This window comes from Ascidia mentula, chromosome 6 (genome assembly GCF_947561715.1).
Source record: "Ascidia mentula chromosome 6, kaAscMent1.1, whole genome shotgun sequence".
NCBI classification, from domain to species: Eukaryota; Metazoa; Chordata; class Ascidiacea; order Phlebobranchia; family Ascidiidae; genus Ascidia; species Ascidia mentula.
In genome coordinates this window covers 9,736,778-9,754,982 of record NC_138571.1, presented here as the reverse complement: position 1 = coordinate 9,754,982, position 18,205 = coordinate 9,736,778, and the positions used below count along the sequence as shown (strand labels likewise).

General features: G+C 39.5%; 1 protein-coding gene across 1 annotated transcript; it reads right to left on the bottom strand.

Annotated features, from left to right (window-relative positions):
• Positions 1 to 465: 465 nt before the first annotated feature.
• LOC145907146 (uncharacterized) lies at positions 466 to 5,183 on the bottom strand. Its single transcript, XM_082994580.1, has 2 exons — positions 5,180 to 5,183; positions 466 to 1,436 (listed from the first exon to the last, which is right to left on the bottom strand). Exons 1-2 carry the CDS (start codon positions 5,181 to 5,183, stop codon positions 466 to 468), a joined length of 975 nt encoding a protein of 324 aa, XP_082850706.1.
• Positions 5,184 to 18,205: the final 13,022 nt, after the last annotated feature.

Below are 18,205 nucleotides of genomic sequence, written 5' to 3'. Positions count from 1 at the left end.
CGGTGGTGGGCATTTTATTGAGGTTAATTGAGGTTTTATTGAGTGATGGAATATTGTGAGCTGGAGTTGGAGAGTTCGGTTATTCTAGATAACGTGGCCATTCTCGTTCCCTCATAAACTACAATAAGTCAACAAAATATACTTGAAAATCTTGTTTTATATTTTCCACGTGGTAACCAGTACGTTTCACTTTGTTAACCATTTACACAACATGCAAAAACCTAAATAAACTCGCAAACACAACAGCAAGACAAGATTTATTTGAAGATTATAAGATGTGGGTATTGTTTATAGTCTGCATTTAAAGCAGTTGATTTAATTTGTTCTAACGTGACAACGAAGACCGCTTGAATCGCTAAAAGCCTTACCACATTCGTCACACTTATTTGTTTTTAACCAGTATGTGTTCGAAGTTGAACGGTTCGAGCGCTTGAAGAGGTGTAAGTTTCATCACATGTGTTGCACCTACGGTTTCTCTTCAGTGTGAATGCTGAAATGTTGGTCTCGTCTCGATTTCTGTATGAAAGCTTTACCACATATTTTACACTTGTATGGTTTTTCTCCATTGTGAATTCGTTCGTGTCTCTTTCGATAGCTTGAAATACTGAAAACTTTATCACATATTTTACACTTGTATGGTTTTTCTCCAGTGTGAATTCGTTCGTGTATCTTTCGATAGCTTGAACTACTGAAAGCCTTATCACATATTTTACACTTGTATGGTTTTTCTCCAGTGTGAATTCGTTCGTGTATCTTTCGATAGCTTGAACTACTGAATACGTTATCACATATGTTACACTTGTATGGTTTCTCTCCAGTGTGGATTCGTTCGTGTATCGTTCGATGGCTTGAAATACTGAAAGCTTTGTCACATATGTTACACTTGTATGGTTTCTCTCCAGTGTGAATTCGTTCGTGTTTCGTTCGATGGCATGAACTACTGAAAGCTTTGTCACATATTTTACACTTGTATGGTTTCTCTCCAGTGTGAATTCGTTCGTGTGTCGTTCGATGGCTTGATTTACTGAAAGCTTTGTCACATATTTTACACCTGTATGGTTTTTCTCCAGTGTGACTTCGTTTGTGCATTTTTACGTCCCTTGCGTCTCTGAAGGATTTTTCGCAAATATCACATCTGAAAGGTTTTTCTCCATTGTGGATTCTTGTATGCACGAGTAGACTGACTTTCGCGCTGAATTCTTTGTTACATTTGTTGCACTTGTAAGGTTTTTTTCCGGTGTGAGTTCGCATATGTTTGGAGAGAAGGTCTGGTCGTCGAAAATCTTTTTCGCATATATTGCATCTAGACGGTTTCTCTGCAGTATGAGTTCTTTTGTGACTCCTGATTGCAGATGGAGTTAAAAAGCACTTTTCGCAAATGTCACATCTGTAATTTTTCTCACCAGTATGAGTTCGAATGTGGTTGCTTAAATGTTCTTTGCGATAGAAATGTTTTGAACAGACCGTGCACTTGAAAGGTTTATTTCCAGTATGAGTTTGAATGTGTTTGTTCAGATTGCCTTTCTGACTAAATTCTTTGCAACAAAATAAGCACTCGAAAGGTTTTTCTCCAGTATGAGTCCGAATGTGTTTCTTCAACCTGCTATTTGTAGCAAATACTTTCAAACAATGCGTGCACTTAAAGGATTTCTGTTCCACGTTCTTGCATACACGTGCATTCCTATTGCTTTTCATGGCGTTCCAGTGTAGATGAGGTTCTTCAGTGAGCCTTATTATTAATCCGGCGTTTCAAAACTTGACTTAGCGTTTTACTGTGTTTGTTGTTAACCCTTTAAGGACAGAATTATTGAAAATAGGTAAATAAAAATTTTTCCATAGCAATGATTCAATGAAGGACTAATATACCTGCTTAGGAAAAATTATTGAATTGGGGGTATTTTGAAACGTGACATACAGAAATGATTTTTTGCATCCCTTTATAAATGTTAATGTTTTAATTAGGAGTTTTTGCAATGAATCTACAATGACATAATCATTTAGTAATACCCAAACAAGTAAAATACGTCATATGTAATCAACATACCAAATCCATCAACATAAACATAGAAACAATAACTAAGCTCCGTGCATCATACAGCGAAGCAAACTTTTCAACAAGTCATTATCATTTTTACAATTATCACCCCTCATAGACCTTTCAAATTATGTGTTACCATCAACTAACCTTACATTTACTGAACACGAAGAAAAATTTTCACAATTCCCAAGCAAAATCAATATTTTTTGATTTTATATTTATTGCAAAATATCACCCAATGGACCAAGTCATCAAATTGATACAAAAATTGCCATAAAAACATAGCTGTCCAAAAATGGTTGGAATTTATTTTAATTCAAGCCTACATGCATGATTTTTTTCAACTAACTAACTTACAAGTAAAGCCTTCAAATCAATGTACGCAAACCAACGACTAACGACTAACGGTTATTTATCAAACAGGGGTTTTGAAAACTACCGCCTTTTCCGTTGACAGTTTTTCAAATAGAAAATTTCCGTTCTTTAAAACGTGACCAAATTGTAGAAATGTTTTCTTTTCAAAAAGGAAGAAAAATATGCATTTAAATCACAAAATCTACATACATTTGAATCTAATCATATATGAACTTCTCGCACCTACTCACATATTAGTTTTTTCTGTAATAATGAAAACTATCCGAAACAGCAGCGATGAATTCAACCAGTTGCGACTTACAAGTAATTATGCTATTTTATAGGGTGCTGCTCTACGAATTAGAGTATATGTCATAACGAAGGGGTCCAAATACAAACATGATACTGCTTGCAATGCAACACTATTACTTTGACAGGAAATCTCCATGCGATGTATTTTATGTGCGACCGTTGTAAACTATCATTTAAACAATGAAAAACTATTTCTGCACAGCTATTACATACATTGGTGTGAGGCAAGGTGACAAAAACTACCTTCAACGAAGATTGCATCGAATTTAATCAATTAAAGAATAAACTCTCAAACCTCTACATGCTCGTAACACAATCTGTTGAAAATTAATACTACACTGGATCATAAAGTTTTTTTCAAACTTGATCCACATATAAGTCTGTGTAAAATTAATATCTTAGTGCATTTGAAGAGTTAGGTGTGAACAGGGCAACTACCTGTTATTTTTAGTTATATATTTGGATTGAAATACTACATAATTGCGTTAATATTCACACAGATTTCTATGTTACATAGGCTTATATTTGGATCAAGTTTGGAAAACATTTTGAGACCCGGTGTAATATTATCTTCCCAATTACTAGCCCAAAACAACGAACTAACAACAATTTCTGTAAACATCAAACCAATAGCTGATCCTGTGACGATCAACCTTAACTATCATAAAAACCAATACAGTGAGGTGCCGCATATTGATGCCGGACAAATGAGATCTGTCGTATTGCGTTTTTCATACATTGGCGTAAGACCGCAAAAATAAACTCCCAAACCTCTGTATGCTCACAACGCAATCTGTTATTCGCCTCATTTCGTTCACAGAGTTCCATACACAACTTTCACATGGTTTCGTGCTGCAGCGTGATTCGGTTTGAATTGCAGTCTTGTGATGTCAACCGCCTTTGAGTACGATCAATTGTTTTGAGGGAGTAAAAATGCGTAACAAAGCCGCATGTGGGACAACTCCCAGCTGGAAGCTGCTTTGAAAAGAATTTGACCTCGTATATTCCATCATTCCCGGAGTTAGTATACGCCAGGGTCACTTCATCTTATATAATGGACTGGAGAATTTTTTATTCGCGTCCACTGCCTTCCTATCACATTTCGACTTATCACGTGACCGCCAATTATATGGACGCTTTGGTTTTTTTCTTGTCATGATATTATAGATTCCATTTTAAATCGATTATATTTAAACTCGATTGTATTTGGTTGCATTTCCAATTCATAAAATTAGAGATAAACTTTATTGAGATCATTGCGTTCACAAAATATTTGCAACCAGTGTCATGGTTACGATCTTATATAATATTCTGTATACGAACGTCGTAAATGTCTACGTATATTAAAACAACAAACCTACAGTTTAGCCTCTATGGCGATCTCTTACAGTCACAAATTAAATACAATGAGTTACTCAGCATTTCAAAGTTGGACGAACAAATCTGTCATACCGAGCATTCCCAGGCAATAGTGTAAGACCGCAAACAATTCACTTACTTAACGATGTTTAGATACGCATTATCGATGCTCTCAGATAAAAAGTCTTCGCTATTGCAAATTTGCGTTTTTGTCCAACACTGTTTTGTATTCTGTGTGCGTTATCGCCATATCACATGACGTTTCTGCCCTTGCGCCTTCCCCCTTTGTTGCCTGGTAACACCTTGAGTGTAGTCTCTTGGCGTTTTTGTGTACGTGCTACCACGGCCGCTTGTCGCAGAAAAAGTTTTAACGTTTTTATCGCCTACTTTGTCTAGACAATCCCGAAAGTAGACTTACTGATGGGTTTTGTTGTGGTTTTTTATTTTTTATTGCTTTTCTTGTTACACAGACAACGAAGATTTTAAAAGGCGAAATTCAAATTTCTGTCAAAAACTAAAGATCAAACACTTGCGTTGATAGCCTTTTACTCCTTTTGGTGTTCCAGGAATATTATGTTGATTCGCAAAGAAAGATTCGCCTGTCACCGACTTGCACAGGTTAAATCCTGTAGTTTTTAAGATTTTCTCCAGACCAAGAATTTAATAAATATCACGCTAAATGTGTGCAGAATAGATACAACGTTTCCTTACTAACAAGAATCGTGCTAACGCTAGCGTAAATGTAAATACGTTCAGCCTGTTGTATAAGGCAAACAGTCAAGTGAAATGCTATTGTAAGTTTGCTGCTAAAACATGGTGGGAAAAAATCCGATGAGACCAAGACAAACATCAGTGGTCCTCAATCTTCCTCAATAACAACAAATTTCCGGTCCAGCAACGCTGTCTTTTGCGATAACATAGCCTGTTTCGCTACACAATTGTTTATGTTTTTAACGTATTTCTCACTTTTGCGCCGCTACATGACACAAGCAGTCCAGCAAATAGTTTGTTATTGAAGCTGCCAGGCATGTATTTAGGTTTTTTGATCACATAGCAAAATTCTTCATTTCCCCTTTGCAAATCAATTTACTTCTATTTACTATGGCAAATATTTACCCATCTTTCTACCGTGGTGCCTAAATACGTTCGTAAATTGAAACAAAATATATAAGTTCCACAATTGGGAATAAACTCCGCCTTTGTCATAATGACCTTATTTAAAACTTCTAATAGTTGTGCATTAAATTTGCCTATCATTGGTGGTTTGGTAACTTTGGGGACTGTAAATTGAAAGTTCATTCTCTTACACAAGGCATATTAGAACACATGGAGTGGAATTGTTTCGAGTGCGTGAATTGAGACAGTCAAAGATAGACCTTGTCAAGTGATAGTGAAAATATTACAGATGTAAGATTGGTTCCTTAATTTTGCCTGTGTCTAGCCCAATAGCCTATAGTCAATAATGTGAAATTTCAGAAGCTTCAGATAAATTTCAGCTGATTCAATTATATCGAAAAATCAATTTCGCCTGCGCGGACCTTTTTAGTTTCTGCAAATTCCCCATGATTGCTTGGGGCACCACCTTTTCTCAAGTTGTTTAAACTAACGCATAAAGAGAAAGAATTGAAAAACCGAGCAAAATTAGTAAATACGCAAAAGAACCATAATAGTCAACGGGAGCTGAGGTGTACACTCTGTTTCGACCTGTAAAGTCTCATCAGTGCAGCTAGTGACCGTGGCACAGGCTAGTTGATAGACTAGCAGGCACACATATTTTCACTCTATCTTCTGTGTGCCTGCTAGTCTACCAGCTAGCATGTGCCACGCATGTGCGGACACCATGGCAACCATCAATTAATGGTTTTTAAATCGATAAAATTAACGACAAAAGCAGGTTCCTGCAAGTCAAAACTGAAAGCTTTGTTTTACAGACAACAATTTATCTGTTAATTTGTCATTTTGATAATTGTTTTAAAATATTTTCGGAGATTTGAATCATTGAAATTTATTTTAGTGTATTTAGTAAATAAAGTTTTATGTAGTTTGACACAGTTTCTGCCTTTTTCACATACACAAGACATTGATCAACATTTCAAAATGACATCTTGTATTTGTAAATGCAGAAATAATACCATGCTTTCGCATAGCAAGGCAGGAATTGCCCCACTGCGCAGGCCTTTTATATTTGCCATGCGAAAGCATGGTATTATTTCTGCGTTGTCTGATTACGGTGGTGGAGATCCCCTACGTATATGTGAAGGTTGCCTGGCAAATTGTGCGCTTGCGCACCAGTGTACCTTGGCCACAATACACCCCGTGAAATCACTGAGCTGCTGTAGCTCAGTTGGTAGAGCGTTGGGCCTGGTTGATTTTTTAAATCTTACTCCGACTTGTAAGGAAAAAGTGGCTGATCCAGCTTGGCTGCAATGCCATGACTGCCAGGCCTGCAAACCTAATGATCGTGATACGATAGCTGTGATCGCCAAGCAAGGACCTGCGCAGTGGTGCTATCATGCCAATCATGCCATTGCATGAAATATTACTGCGTTATCTAATACGGTGGTAGAGATCCGCTACGTATATGTGAAGGTTGCCTGGCAAGTTGTGCGCTTGGGCACCAGTGTACCTTGGCCACCATATACCCCGTGAAACGACTGAGCTCCTGTAGCTCAGTTGGTAGAGCGGTGGGCCTGGTAATCCCAGGGTCGTGAGTCCCAATCTTGCTCCGACTTGTCAGGAAAAAGAGACTGATCCATCTTGGCTGCAATGCCTGGACTGCCAGGCCTGCAAACCTAATGATCGCGATACGATAGCTGTGATCGCCAAGCAAGGACCTGCGCAGTAGTGCTATCATGCCAATCAGGCCATTGCATGAAATATTACTGCGTTATCTGATACGGTGGTAGATATCCCCTACGTATACGTGAAGGTTGCCTGCCAAGTTGTGCACTTGTGTACCTTGGCCACAATATACCCTATGAAACCACTGAGCTCCTGTAGCTCAGTTGGCAGAGCATTGGGCCTGGTTAACCCAGGGTCGTAAGTTCCAGCCTCACCGGGAGCTTTGTTTTTCAAATCTTGCTCCGACTTGTCAGAATAAAGTGGCTGATCCAGCTAGGCCTAATGATCGCGATACGATAGCTGTGATGGCCAAGCAAAGACCTGCGCAGTGGGGCGATCATGTCATTGCATGAAATATTACTGCGTAAACTGGTAAGAAACAGAGAATAATTTCGTACATATTTTTGTTGTGCCTTATTTGGAGTCACACTGTTATTATATGATGGTTCGGATTTTTTCGCTTTACAAGTATTGGAGTTACTCTGAGTCAGATAGTGCATTAATAATATTAAAGCAATTAATCAAACGCTTCAAACTTGCCAAGTGATCATCGATCAAAGCACGCTGCGCATCAGTGCAACATTTTATCATTTTCTTCCTGAAATAAACCTTTTCCAACGACACTTGTTGTAACACTGGTGGAAACTTCACATCAAAATTACAATATAAATAACCTCGTGTCAAACGCAGTTTTTGCAAAGAAAGCACCATCAGTTTTGAAGTAAAACGGAAAACAAAAGTAAAATGCTGAAAATATAATGTTAAAACGGGACGAACATATAGCCTGCTGGTAATAATTGCCTTCAGCCTGCGTTGCGTGCTGTAGATAAAAGAGTTGGGCGTATCACGTGATCGGTACTACCTGCGATTTTTATCTACACACACAACGCTTGCTTGCGGCCGCGGTGCTACACCACGCTAGTTGGTCACCTGACATTGCTGGTCAGAGTGACCTGGAGGTAGTTATTACCACCAGCAATGTTTATGTTCGGCCTGGTTTAACATTTTATTTTCAGCATTTTTTTTTATTTTTTTTTCTTTGCATTCAACTGCGTTCGACACTAGGATATTCATATTGTAATTTCGAATATAAATTAGAAGCACTTCCAGCAAAAATTTATGAAAACGTTATTTCGAAATCAGTCACGTTGGCCACTACAACCTCTCCACCGCCAACACTTGGAGAATCGTGTAGTGGGAGGAAATGACACGCTCACATGTAGGGAATTGATTGATTGCCAACAAAGATTGATCAACATAAGCAATAGAGCCGATAATGTTTTTTTTATAGTGAGCTGCAAATCAGTACGTTTATATTGAAGTGCATTCTGCTGTGTATCTGTTAATTAGTAGCATTAAAATGGCTTCACAAAGAAGAGACTGGAGTACTGAAAAGTGGGACAACTACTATCAAACCAAAGACACAGTGTGGCACAAATCGTCCGTAAATTACGACCTGCTTAAGCACGAAGACAAACTTTTGCCATCCAAGGGGAGAGTGTTTGTTCCTTTGTGCGGAAAATCAGTTGATATGAAATATTTGGCTGAAAAGGGACATGAAGTTGTTGGTTTGGATTGTTCAGAAAAAGCTTGTTTGGATTTTTTGAAGAAAATTCTCTTACATTCTTAAAACCGAAAGTTCCGGGTATACCATTTACTGTTTTCCAAGCAAACGAGCTTGCAATCATGAAAATCAAACTGTTATGGTGACCGTGTTGAATGAGGTTGCTGTATGAAATGATATTCCAGAAAAACATAAAAAGCTTTATCGTAACTGGGTTCAAACACGCTTTGAAAAAACACCTTCTCTCCAAGTAACTCCACGTGCTTTCATGTATACATTCCTAATTGTTTCAATACTGTTATTTCATTGGTAAACAACTGTTGATTAATAAATTTCGAATGACCTATCACATGTAACAACTTAAAACAAAAGGCTTATCACGAATAAATCACTGAGTTTACGACAGCTTTGCGTTTTCGCTCTCAAAACCGGGTTGTGTGTAATATTCAAAAACTTGTTAGGTAGAAGTTTTGCGTAATAACTTAATAATCTGTTCTTCTGGCATATATAAAACGTAACTTTATTCACCGACGTTTCGCCTGTTATTCAACAAGGCTTCCTTACCTTGAAGTAAATGCACATCACGAACTTAAAAGCATGATTTAAAACCAACAAAGAACTTCTACAGAACTGTTGCCACAGCATGCCGAGTGATCCTCGATCAAACCACGTTACGTACTAGTACAACTTCCTTCCTTTACTTCACGAACATATGAAGGGAGATGTTACAGCATTCGCAGCAGCCAAACGTCCAAACTCGCGTTACACCAACGCCTGACCATACATCAACAATGAAAGCAGATCCAAGAGTCCGATATAATGTCACATTACTGCGTAATCACGTAAATGAAATATGACCTAATAACCGAATGTAAATTAGAAGCACTTCCAGCCAAAATTTATGAAAACATTATTTTGAAATCAGTCACGTAGGCAACTAAACCTCTCCACAGCCAATAGAGCATCGTGTAGTGGGAGGAAATGCGACGTTCACATGTAGGGAAACGGTAAATTACCATTGTGAATAGTAAAATAAATTGGGAGTAAAATAAATTAGTCCTATTGTTTGTCTCTTTCCGGTGTCGCAATCGTGATTCTGTTTTTATCTTGAGCGTGCGAACTTTGTTTGAGATGTCTCGATGATCCTTCTGTTTTCCGCGCCAAGGAATTCGGGGTCACACGCAGTTCACTGTGAATGGATTGTCGTGGTTGTGTGGCGTTTGTGGGTCTATCTGGTGAATTGTTTCCTAAATGCAACCGGTTCCCAATGCCTTCACGGTGACATCACGCGAGATGGGACAAGATCAACAAACAATTGTTTGCAGGTCAGATGTTAATTGAATCCGCTAGCGAAAATTGAGCATGCCTCGTTTTTTGAGTTCTTGGAAAGCACAAACATACAAAGACTTGGTACATCGTGCGTTCTTATTGCCCCTCGCTTGACTCTTGCCCAAAGGTTGGATTTGCAACCGAAGACCTTGACATTGACCAGATATATCTTCGTGGTGTTTTCGAGCAGTCCAATGGGTCCTAACCCTGGGGCAGTATAATTGATGTCATCATTTTAATGACATCGCACTATACGGCTATAGCTGTGGCACCACCTGTTCCAGGGTGCCTGGTCGAACAATGTTTCGGTCGCGTGAAGCGCATTGTGAAACGTTGCTTGTTATATGAATTCGGAACATCATCCCTATCCAATGTTTTGGTGTCGTGCAAGTAATTTGCATTACATTTGCATTAGCATCTTTTCTGAAATCATTCACTTGATTTACCGCGACCTCAGTTTGAATCGACCCAGTAAACGGAACGTTAAAGTTTTTGGAGTTTGCACATTACAGTTTGCAGTGATTACAATGGCGAATACGTCTCTCTTTGCTACGAAAGCAAAACGCTTTTGAGCTTGGGCAACAAACCTCAACATCTTGGTTAGATTTGACGTTTAATCGTTCAAGACTGTTGGATAACAGATCCTTGTAATATATTGAGCGATGGGTTTCGAATTTGAACCAATCGTGACGAGTGACATATCATAAAATGTGACAATCGCAAACCTCTTGTCTGTAAATTCAATTGGTGGGCCACAAGGTCTTAGGTGGCTGAGGTCGCGAATGGATTGTTAACATATATTTTTGCTGTGTTTGTGCAGGTAAACGATCTGTATCAATTGTCGAATGGTCTATCGTTACGGGCGCCGTCTGAATGGATTTTAATGACATTACGCAGGTGACTTAGTTAATTTTCAGTCAATCGCCATGTTTTGTCGGCCACTTGTTTCCCTTTTGCGACTTCCGGCCCAAATACTCATGTAACGATATGTATCAGGGATGGTTAACATGCCAGCGAATACGATCGACAAGAAAACGTTCGATTTGGGCCGAGTTTTAGTAGTTGGCGTATAGTTGTCCAAGCGGTTTGGCATTGCAAAGTACACGAATCATCGCTTGCATTGCTTGCTTTTTGTCCTAATTATATATCTTGTAATCTTATTCATGACATTAGAAAAACGAAAGGATTGAAGTAATGCGTGGAGCTTTAAGTGTCATTATTCAAGCTGTGTCGGTGACAATTGATATTCCACCTATATGGTTGTTGCGCTTCTTGGTCGTAAATGTTCAGGAATACGATAAGTGCACGCTTACACGGTCATGGCAACTGTGCGTAAAACTAATGGTACATCCGCAATCAACATATTTTCAAAGTATTTCGGTTCCACGGCCGAAAATCGTAAACCTGCGAACGACTAAAAATTTTAAACCTTTCGCGCTGTAGCGAAATTGACGCCACGTAAGGCGATCGTGTCAAAAAAATGCATTGTTTACGCAGGAGAAGGCGCCTTATATTGCAGATATCGAATAGTTTCAAACATAGGAGAATCCACAAATTATGTTACCTCAAAAGTCAGGGCAAGGTTTTACATCTTACAAAAATGTTTCACTGTGACGTCACAAATTCAGGACTTATCTGTCCCTGATTATGGGGAGACCAAAGGGTATAGCAGCAACGACATTACTCTGTACTTCGATAAGACGGAGATGATGCGTCTCTTTCCTCAGTAACATTACATGACGTAATTTTGGGCGTCATGTCATAACTTTAACCTCATCTTTGTGTTGACTTTAGTTTGATGATTCCAACATTTCCAGTTACGAACTATATTGCGAAAAATACATTAGTGGTTGAATGTGGAGAATTAATCAAATCATTCATGACGCGAACTCGTAGGCAACGCTACTGCCAGACAAGAAGTGGTTCTATGACAGAATAACTGTGTTGCCAAATCAGCTAATTTGGTCGACTTTTCTCGGCGGTCTTTAGCAGCCTCAAAATTCAATTACTTCTATCTTTTGCCGTGAGTGAACAAAACGGCAATGCTTAATTGAAAAAGTTCATGCATCACGTTAGCGAACACAAAAGCTTTAACCACAAGAACACCCTGTCCCAGTAAATGTTTCATTATCACGCAACTAAAAAGGACTTAATAGGTCGAAACAGCGGCCATCTGTCTGCAGATGAAATTAACATCAAAATCCGATTGTTGCTTAATTATTAATATGTTTTATTTTTTCATACCTTGCATCATGAGTCTGTTGTCGTGGCATGCTATGGCAGGTACCATATAAGTAGCGCGCCGTAAGTTGTCATTTTATAATTACTGGTAATACATATTTTTTATGTGCTAGGGCAAGAGTCTGGGATACTCAAAACTATTTCAGGCCTTAGATCAAAATTTTTCGCTCTGCGTACGATCTGGTTGACAGTAGAAATGAAATTTTTACGACGGTGGTATTTCCACAGTTTTACGCGGCAACAAACAAGTCAATTTAGTGTTGTCGTGGTGTGAGATTGATAATTTGCAGCTTGCTTTACATATTTTCAAGCTTTGATAGCTGAAGCTAATCGCGCACGCGATACACCATTAATTTAATGTCATGGTCGTGTAGTGTCGTTGTGCGTCTATCTGGTGAATTGTTTCCTAATGCCCTTATGACAACATCACGCGAGAAGCAACGAGAACAACAAACATTTGTGTGTCGATGTTACATGTCATGAACATCAAAGTGCGCAAGTGCGGCTTAACGCACCTACTGTTTTGTATTTGCCCGCTCCGTTTCAGAACACCAATATTCCATACAATGGTAAGATACAGCGAACAAAAACCTGGTGGTCTACGAAACGGCACGCAACTTCAACGAAACGCGATGTGATTAAACTATGCTAGGCAATTCGCTTGCTTCGCAGATGTGATAGATAGGCGAAATACAAAGTTGGGACAAAGCGCGGGCACTACAAGCGATTAATCGTGGTACTTGTTCATCTTGATTCATGACATAACCTATTTACTCTTTGCCACAAGTTTCATTTGCTACGAATAGAAACATGTCATTGAAATTTCATCATGTTCGTCGTTATTTTTGCTTGCAGTAAATGTCATGACGATGCTGAGTTCTGACGTTGATTCCTGTGACAATGTAAACCTCCTTTACATATCCGCCTAAAGGAGTTAAACCTCATTTTGCCAAGTCACGCGCTGTCGCGTTCAATTCTGTCCAACTGAAAATTGTCTTGAAAATTGAGAGTAATGCAAAAGGCATCTACCAAATGTCTTAGCAACGCCAAACCGCCTGGTTAATCACCCTGGATCTGGATTCATCATTAAAAGAATGTACGTTACATATCACGTTGCCAAATACGTCGATCAAGATTGATCGTTTAACTGGACGATCGCGTCTGATTTTGTTGTGATTTTCGCGAATATATTTCAGTATCGTAAGGCGACTAACCGTAAACTATTGCGAAACTCGACACAAATCGAACGTTTTCCTGACGATCGTATTCGCTGCCATGTTGACCATCCCTGGTACATATCGTTACATGGCCAGAAAGTCGCAGAAAGGAAACGAGTGGCCTACCAAACATGGCGATTGATGGGAAATCAGTCCAGACAACTTGAACAGGACATGACCAGCGTGATGTCATTAAAATTATGAATCCATTCAGACAGCATCCCGACGCGATGTATCCTATCGGCCGTGTGATGCTGATAGCAAATAAACCGACAGTTCTCTATATGCCCAAAAACAATCCACACGCAACCTGAATCGCCGAAGACCTTGACCCTGAATACACTGAACATTGCAAATCCATCGCACAAGCAAGGGTCAAGCGAGGCCAGTAAAAACGTATGACTAACCGAAACGCCGATTCTGTATGGATGTGCCTTTCTTTAAGTCTTTAAGCGCCCAATTTGCAATAACTAAAAACATGCTGCTAATTGTTGTCAGCAAGTTTAACCGCCTATAACTATATTTCTATAGACGCAAGACAAAAACCTACTGCGCTCTTAAACGTTCGCAAACTGAAACGCTCGCATTCAAGCCCCACCTGTGATTTACTACAACGATACTTCTCAGTTTGGTGCGATTCGCGAGATTGATGAATCCGAGAGATACCGGATTCGCTTGACTCCCTAACATGCAGACCCTTTCATATGCCTGACCTCCAAATGTACTAATTATAATTATTTTTGTTTGTAGGTTGGGTCTTTTACTCCCCGCCCAATTTTACGGTAGCACGCCGAAGGACTTGGCTAATTTTTCTTTTGGTTAAAATTGTTTAATACAGTTTTATTAAACTTTAAAAAATTTAATAAAATTTAACAAAAAAAAATTTTTAAGGAGGGGAAACCGACACATTGTAGAACGGACATTTTTATCGTTGCAGAATTTTTTATCAAGACACTTTGATCATTTGGATCGGAAGCGAAGAATACACAACTGACCACATTGTATATTGACGAAGCAGGGCAGATGTACGCATTGACGCGACAGTGGAAGTGACAGTGGATTTCAAATCCGTCGCGCGATCGCGGCCGAGAGCCGTTCAATAGAAATGCTGTCTAAACTCCACGTCAGTTGTTGTCAGCAGTCCAAGTGCATCTTAAACGGCGTCGACATACGCTTGCGTCTTACGCGAGGTAAGGACGAGTTTGCTGTGATGTGAATGTGAAAATCAAAGTGATGGATGTGCGATTATTCGTCCGCAAAGTCAAACTTAATGCGGCTGTAACTGTCGCGCACCAGAAGATTTTACATTCCAATTATGCAAAGTACGCGATGCGCCGATCGGAAGTTCGCGTTTTCACGATCGCCGGCGGGAGTATGACCACGGTTTGCGACGCGCTTGTGACCGGCCAAATCCCTGTGAGATGTGTGTTCGGGTTTGTCGACGCCGCAGCCTACAACGGAGCCGTCGACCGAAATCCCTTTGATTTTAACACAGGAACATACATACCTAGCTTTGCACGTAGATGGGCGTATCTACCCCGCCACCGCATTTAAGCCAGATTTTCAAGGCGGCCATTACACAAGTAGCTATTTATCGCATTTCACGGGGACCAATTCGCATTATGAAAACCGGGGCAATTCCATATCGTATCGCTCGCACCCTCGCGGATACTGTTTGTTTTGTGTGGATTTGACACCCGACCACAGCGACCTTGCAACCTTCGACCTCCTGCGTTCCGGTTCGGTGCGCTTGGAGGTGTAATTTAAAAACATATACTCTCACGTTATTCGGCGACAGCGCGTGTGTTTTGGGGCGTGTACGCGCGAGACGAACTTGCATCGTTACGTCATCCACCCACTGCGTTGTATATTGTGAACAGGCATCTATCCAGTCAACCTGGAATACATTGGCTTGTTTTTTATTTCGACGCTCGCAGGTACGGTGAAATGTTCGACACTTTCGCCAGGCCACCGTACCTTCAGGAGTTTAGCGCTTGTTTAGAAGCCAACACGACTGTAAGACCGTCTCGTTTAAATACGCGTGTTGTTCGACATCCATTGTCTATGTCATGCGGGGCGCACTGCATTTATTTATCGGTATTACGCGCACGCGGCTTTAGCCTGCGGAAAATCGTGAATTTGTGTTCGATTGATTTGCGTGGAAATGATTTATTTGAGGCGCGCTTTGTATTGGATTTGTGAGTACAAGGGTATGATTTATTTCTGGGGTATTTTGTGTCTGACAAGGGGCAGAGGGGTCCGTATCTGTATTTTTTTCCTCGCAAAAAAGGCGAGCTTACAAAACAACAGACATCGACGAAAAACAACGCGCAAAAATCTCGCCACGAAAAAAAACAAGACGCAAAAAATTCTGCGACGATAAAAATGTCCGTTCTACAATGTGTCGGTTTCCCCCCCCTTTTGTTTATTTGTTCAATAAATTTTATTAAATTTAAATAAAAAAATTTTTAAATTTTATTGGAAGCGAGCAGTTCAGCTTTAAGGTGATTTGGTTTGGACCAAAGAGCGGAAATTGTTTTGCGAATCACCTTACAGTGCTTCTTCCATCGTAGGTTTTTTACTCCCAATTCTTCTAACATTCTTCTCAAACTGGAGATGTCTGTGTCCTGTAACTCTTGCTTGTTTGGGCTGCAAATGGAAATGCCCCCACAATAATTTACGTCACCTTCTCCCTAAATTGGCGTAACTTTCGCAACAATTAATGCCAGCTGGTAAAACTTGCTTTGTGTCAAAGAAAAGTTAGCTTTTTGTAAAGTTACCCGATTTCCTTGTGGCGATTTTGGCACGGCAAACCTGAAACTTGTCGATTACATTTGCATTACCCTCGACGAAAACATCCCTTCGGATAGATACTCATGACTACCCACACGATAAAAATATGTAAAATAATAAGTATATGGTCAAAAAATTAAGTATGCAAAATAAATAGCACGGGCGTCGACAAAGCCATAAGGGTTATCGAGTCAGGCGTCTTTCGAGTAAAATTATTACAACTTGGTTACGTCTGTCAAAATATCAACCAACTGGAAAAACTAAGTTAAAACTAAGAATCCTGAACAGTTTCTTTTCCATATGGAGAAAATTATGCAAACATACTAACGTTCTATACAAAGAACAGCTTTTTAACATTTATTTACAGTATATGCCAAGTATGAAATCGTATTAGGCGTGAGTTTTCATATTTAATTAATGGGCGCATTATCACGCCCTATCCCGGTACATTGATATTTTTCAAGTAGTCACGTGACGACAGCGCACATGAACATTGTTGCTGCAGAGAGACCTTTTCTATTTCCTTTCTACTTTATCACGGGTCACTTGTTATTTGTTTCTCTTCATTAGTTCAGTATTATTATTTCTGTACTTTCTCAGTTTCAAGGGCAACATTTGTATATAAACGTGACCTTAATCCCTAAAGTGGACAGAAACAAGCCCCTGGTGTAACACTGTCTTAAAACCCACGACAGCAATTAGCCGATAGAAAACAAACAAAACTAAAACTGAAATGGTGAGCACAATGTCCCCTACCACTGCATCACAACTGCCAAACTTCACTGCAGTACCTCTAACACCGCAGGCAGAAAGATAAGGGAGCGCAAATCACGTGAGCACGCAAAATAATTACGACCCGCAGCACGAACCCACGACGTCACTAAACAACAACAAAAACAATGGTAAGAATTGTACTTCATCCATAAAACAACACCAAGCAAAACTGCCAGCAACTACTAACGAATTCAGAGGAGAATTATTTTTTGGATGTTTATTGAGGCTTAGGTGCGGTAAGGCTATTTGGCTTCGCACACACACCACCGAAAAACAACTTGAAATGCTTAGGCGCGTTTTTGCCGGTGGGTACCAGTTTGCAAAATAGCTGTCGTTGCTTCCCACTTTGCCATTGGCTAAATTCCAATCTGCCCGGTGTTGTGTCCATCTTGTTGAAAGTGTATTTTTGGTTTTTGCAAACGCGCACTTTGTGGAACAGCCAATGGCCAAGAGGCTGGATGTGTGCGAGGCCATGTGGCTAAACCACACCCCAGCCACAATAAACATACAAATGATTCTTCCCCGAATTCGTTAGTATATTGCTGGCAGTTTTGTTTGGTGTTGTTTTATGGATGGAGAACATCTTTTACCACTGTTTTTAATGTTGTTTGATGACGTCGTGCGTTCGTGCTGCGGGTCGTTATTATTTTTCTGTAAACACTTAGACAAAGTACTATACTGTATTGCTGTATTTAATCACCCCAAAGCTTGATTTTTATCAATTGCAGGTGACGTGTGTTTGTTTGATTTCTGTTAATCTCGTAATAGTGTTTTATTTGTCTTCTGTATCGTTTTTCAGTTTATTAGACAGACAGTCATTGAGTGTTTTTTTTTTTATTTTATCTTCTGTGGCAAACAGACGGCCTTCATGTAGAGTTCCACTGCAGTGCAAAAGTATCTCAAATGTTAAGCGCACTCCCACACATTACGGCCTGTAGTTGTTTCTGTATGTTGTATTATGGTTGGGAATCCCTGGGCCTGATTTGCCTAATACATCTTTCGTAATATACTGGAATTAATTTTTTTCACAGTTTTCTCTGTTACAAAACAATGTGAGTTACATACAGGTCTTAAACAGTATTACCGAAAAAATGACAAAATATTTACGAATTCGGGGAAAGTTATTTTACAATATAGTAACGAAACCAAATCGCAAAAACAGACAACATTGCGGATCGGAATAAAAGTTTGCAACATTTGTTAAGTATGACGTTTGCTAAATCGATGTCAAAATATTTTAGACAAAAATGGAATTTATTTTCCAAAAACGTGGTTTGGAATTTCTGAATCTCGAAAGGTTGTCAGGTTTGTTGTTGTTTTAATCTCGGCCACAATAACACATTCATGACGTAATTGTGTACAGAAGGTTAATTATGTTCAAAC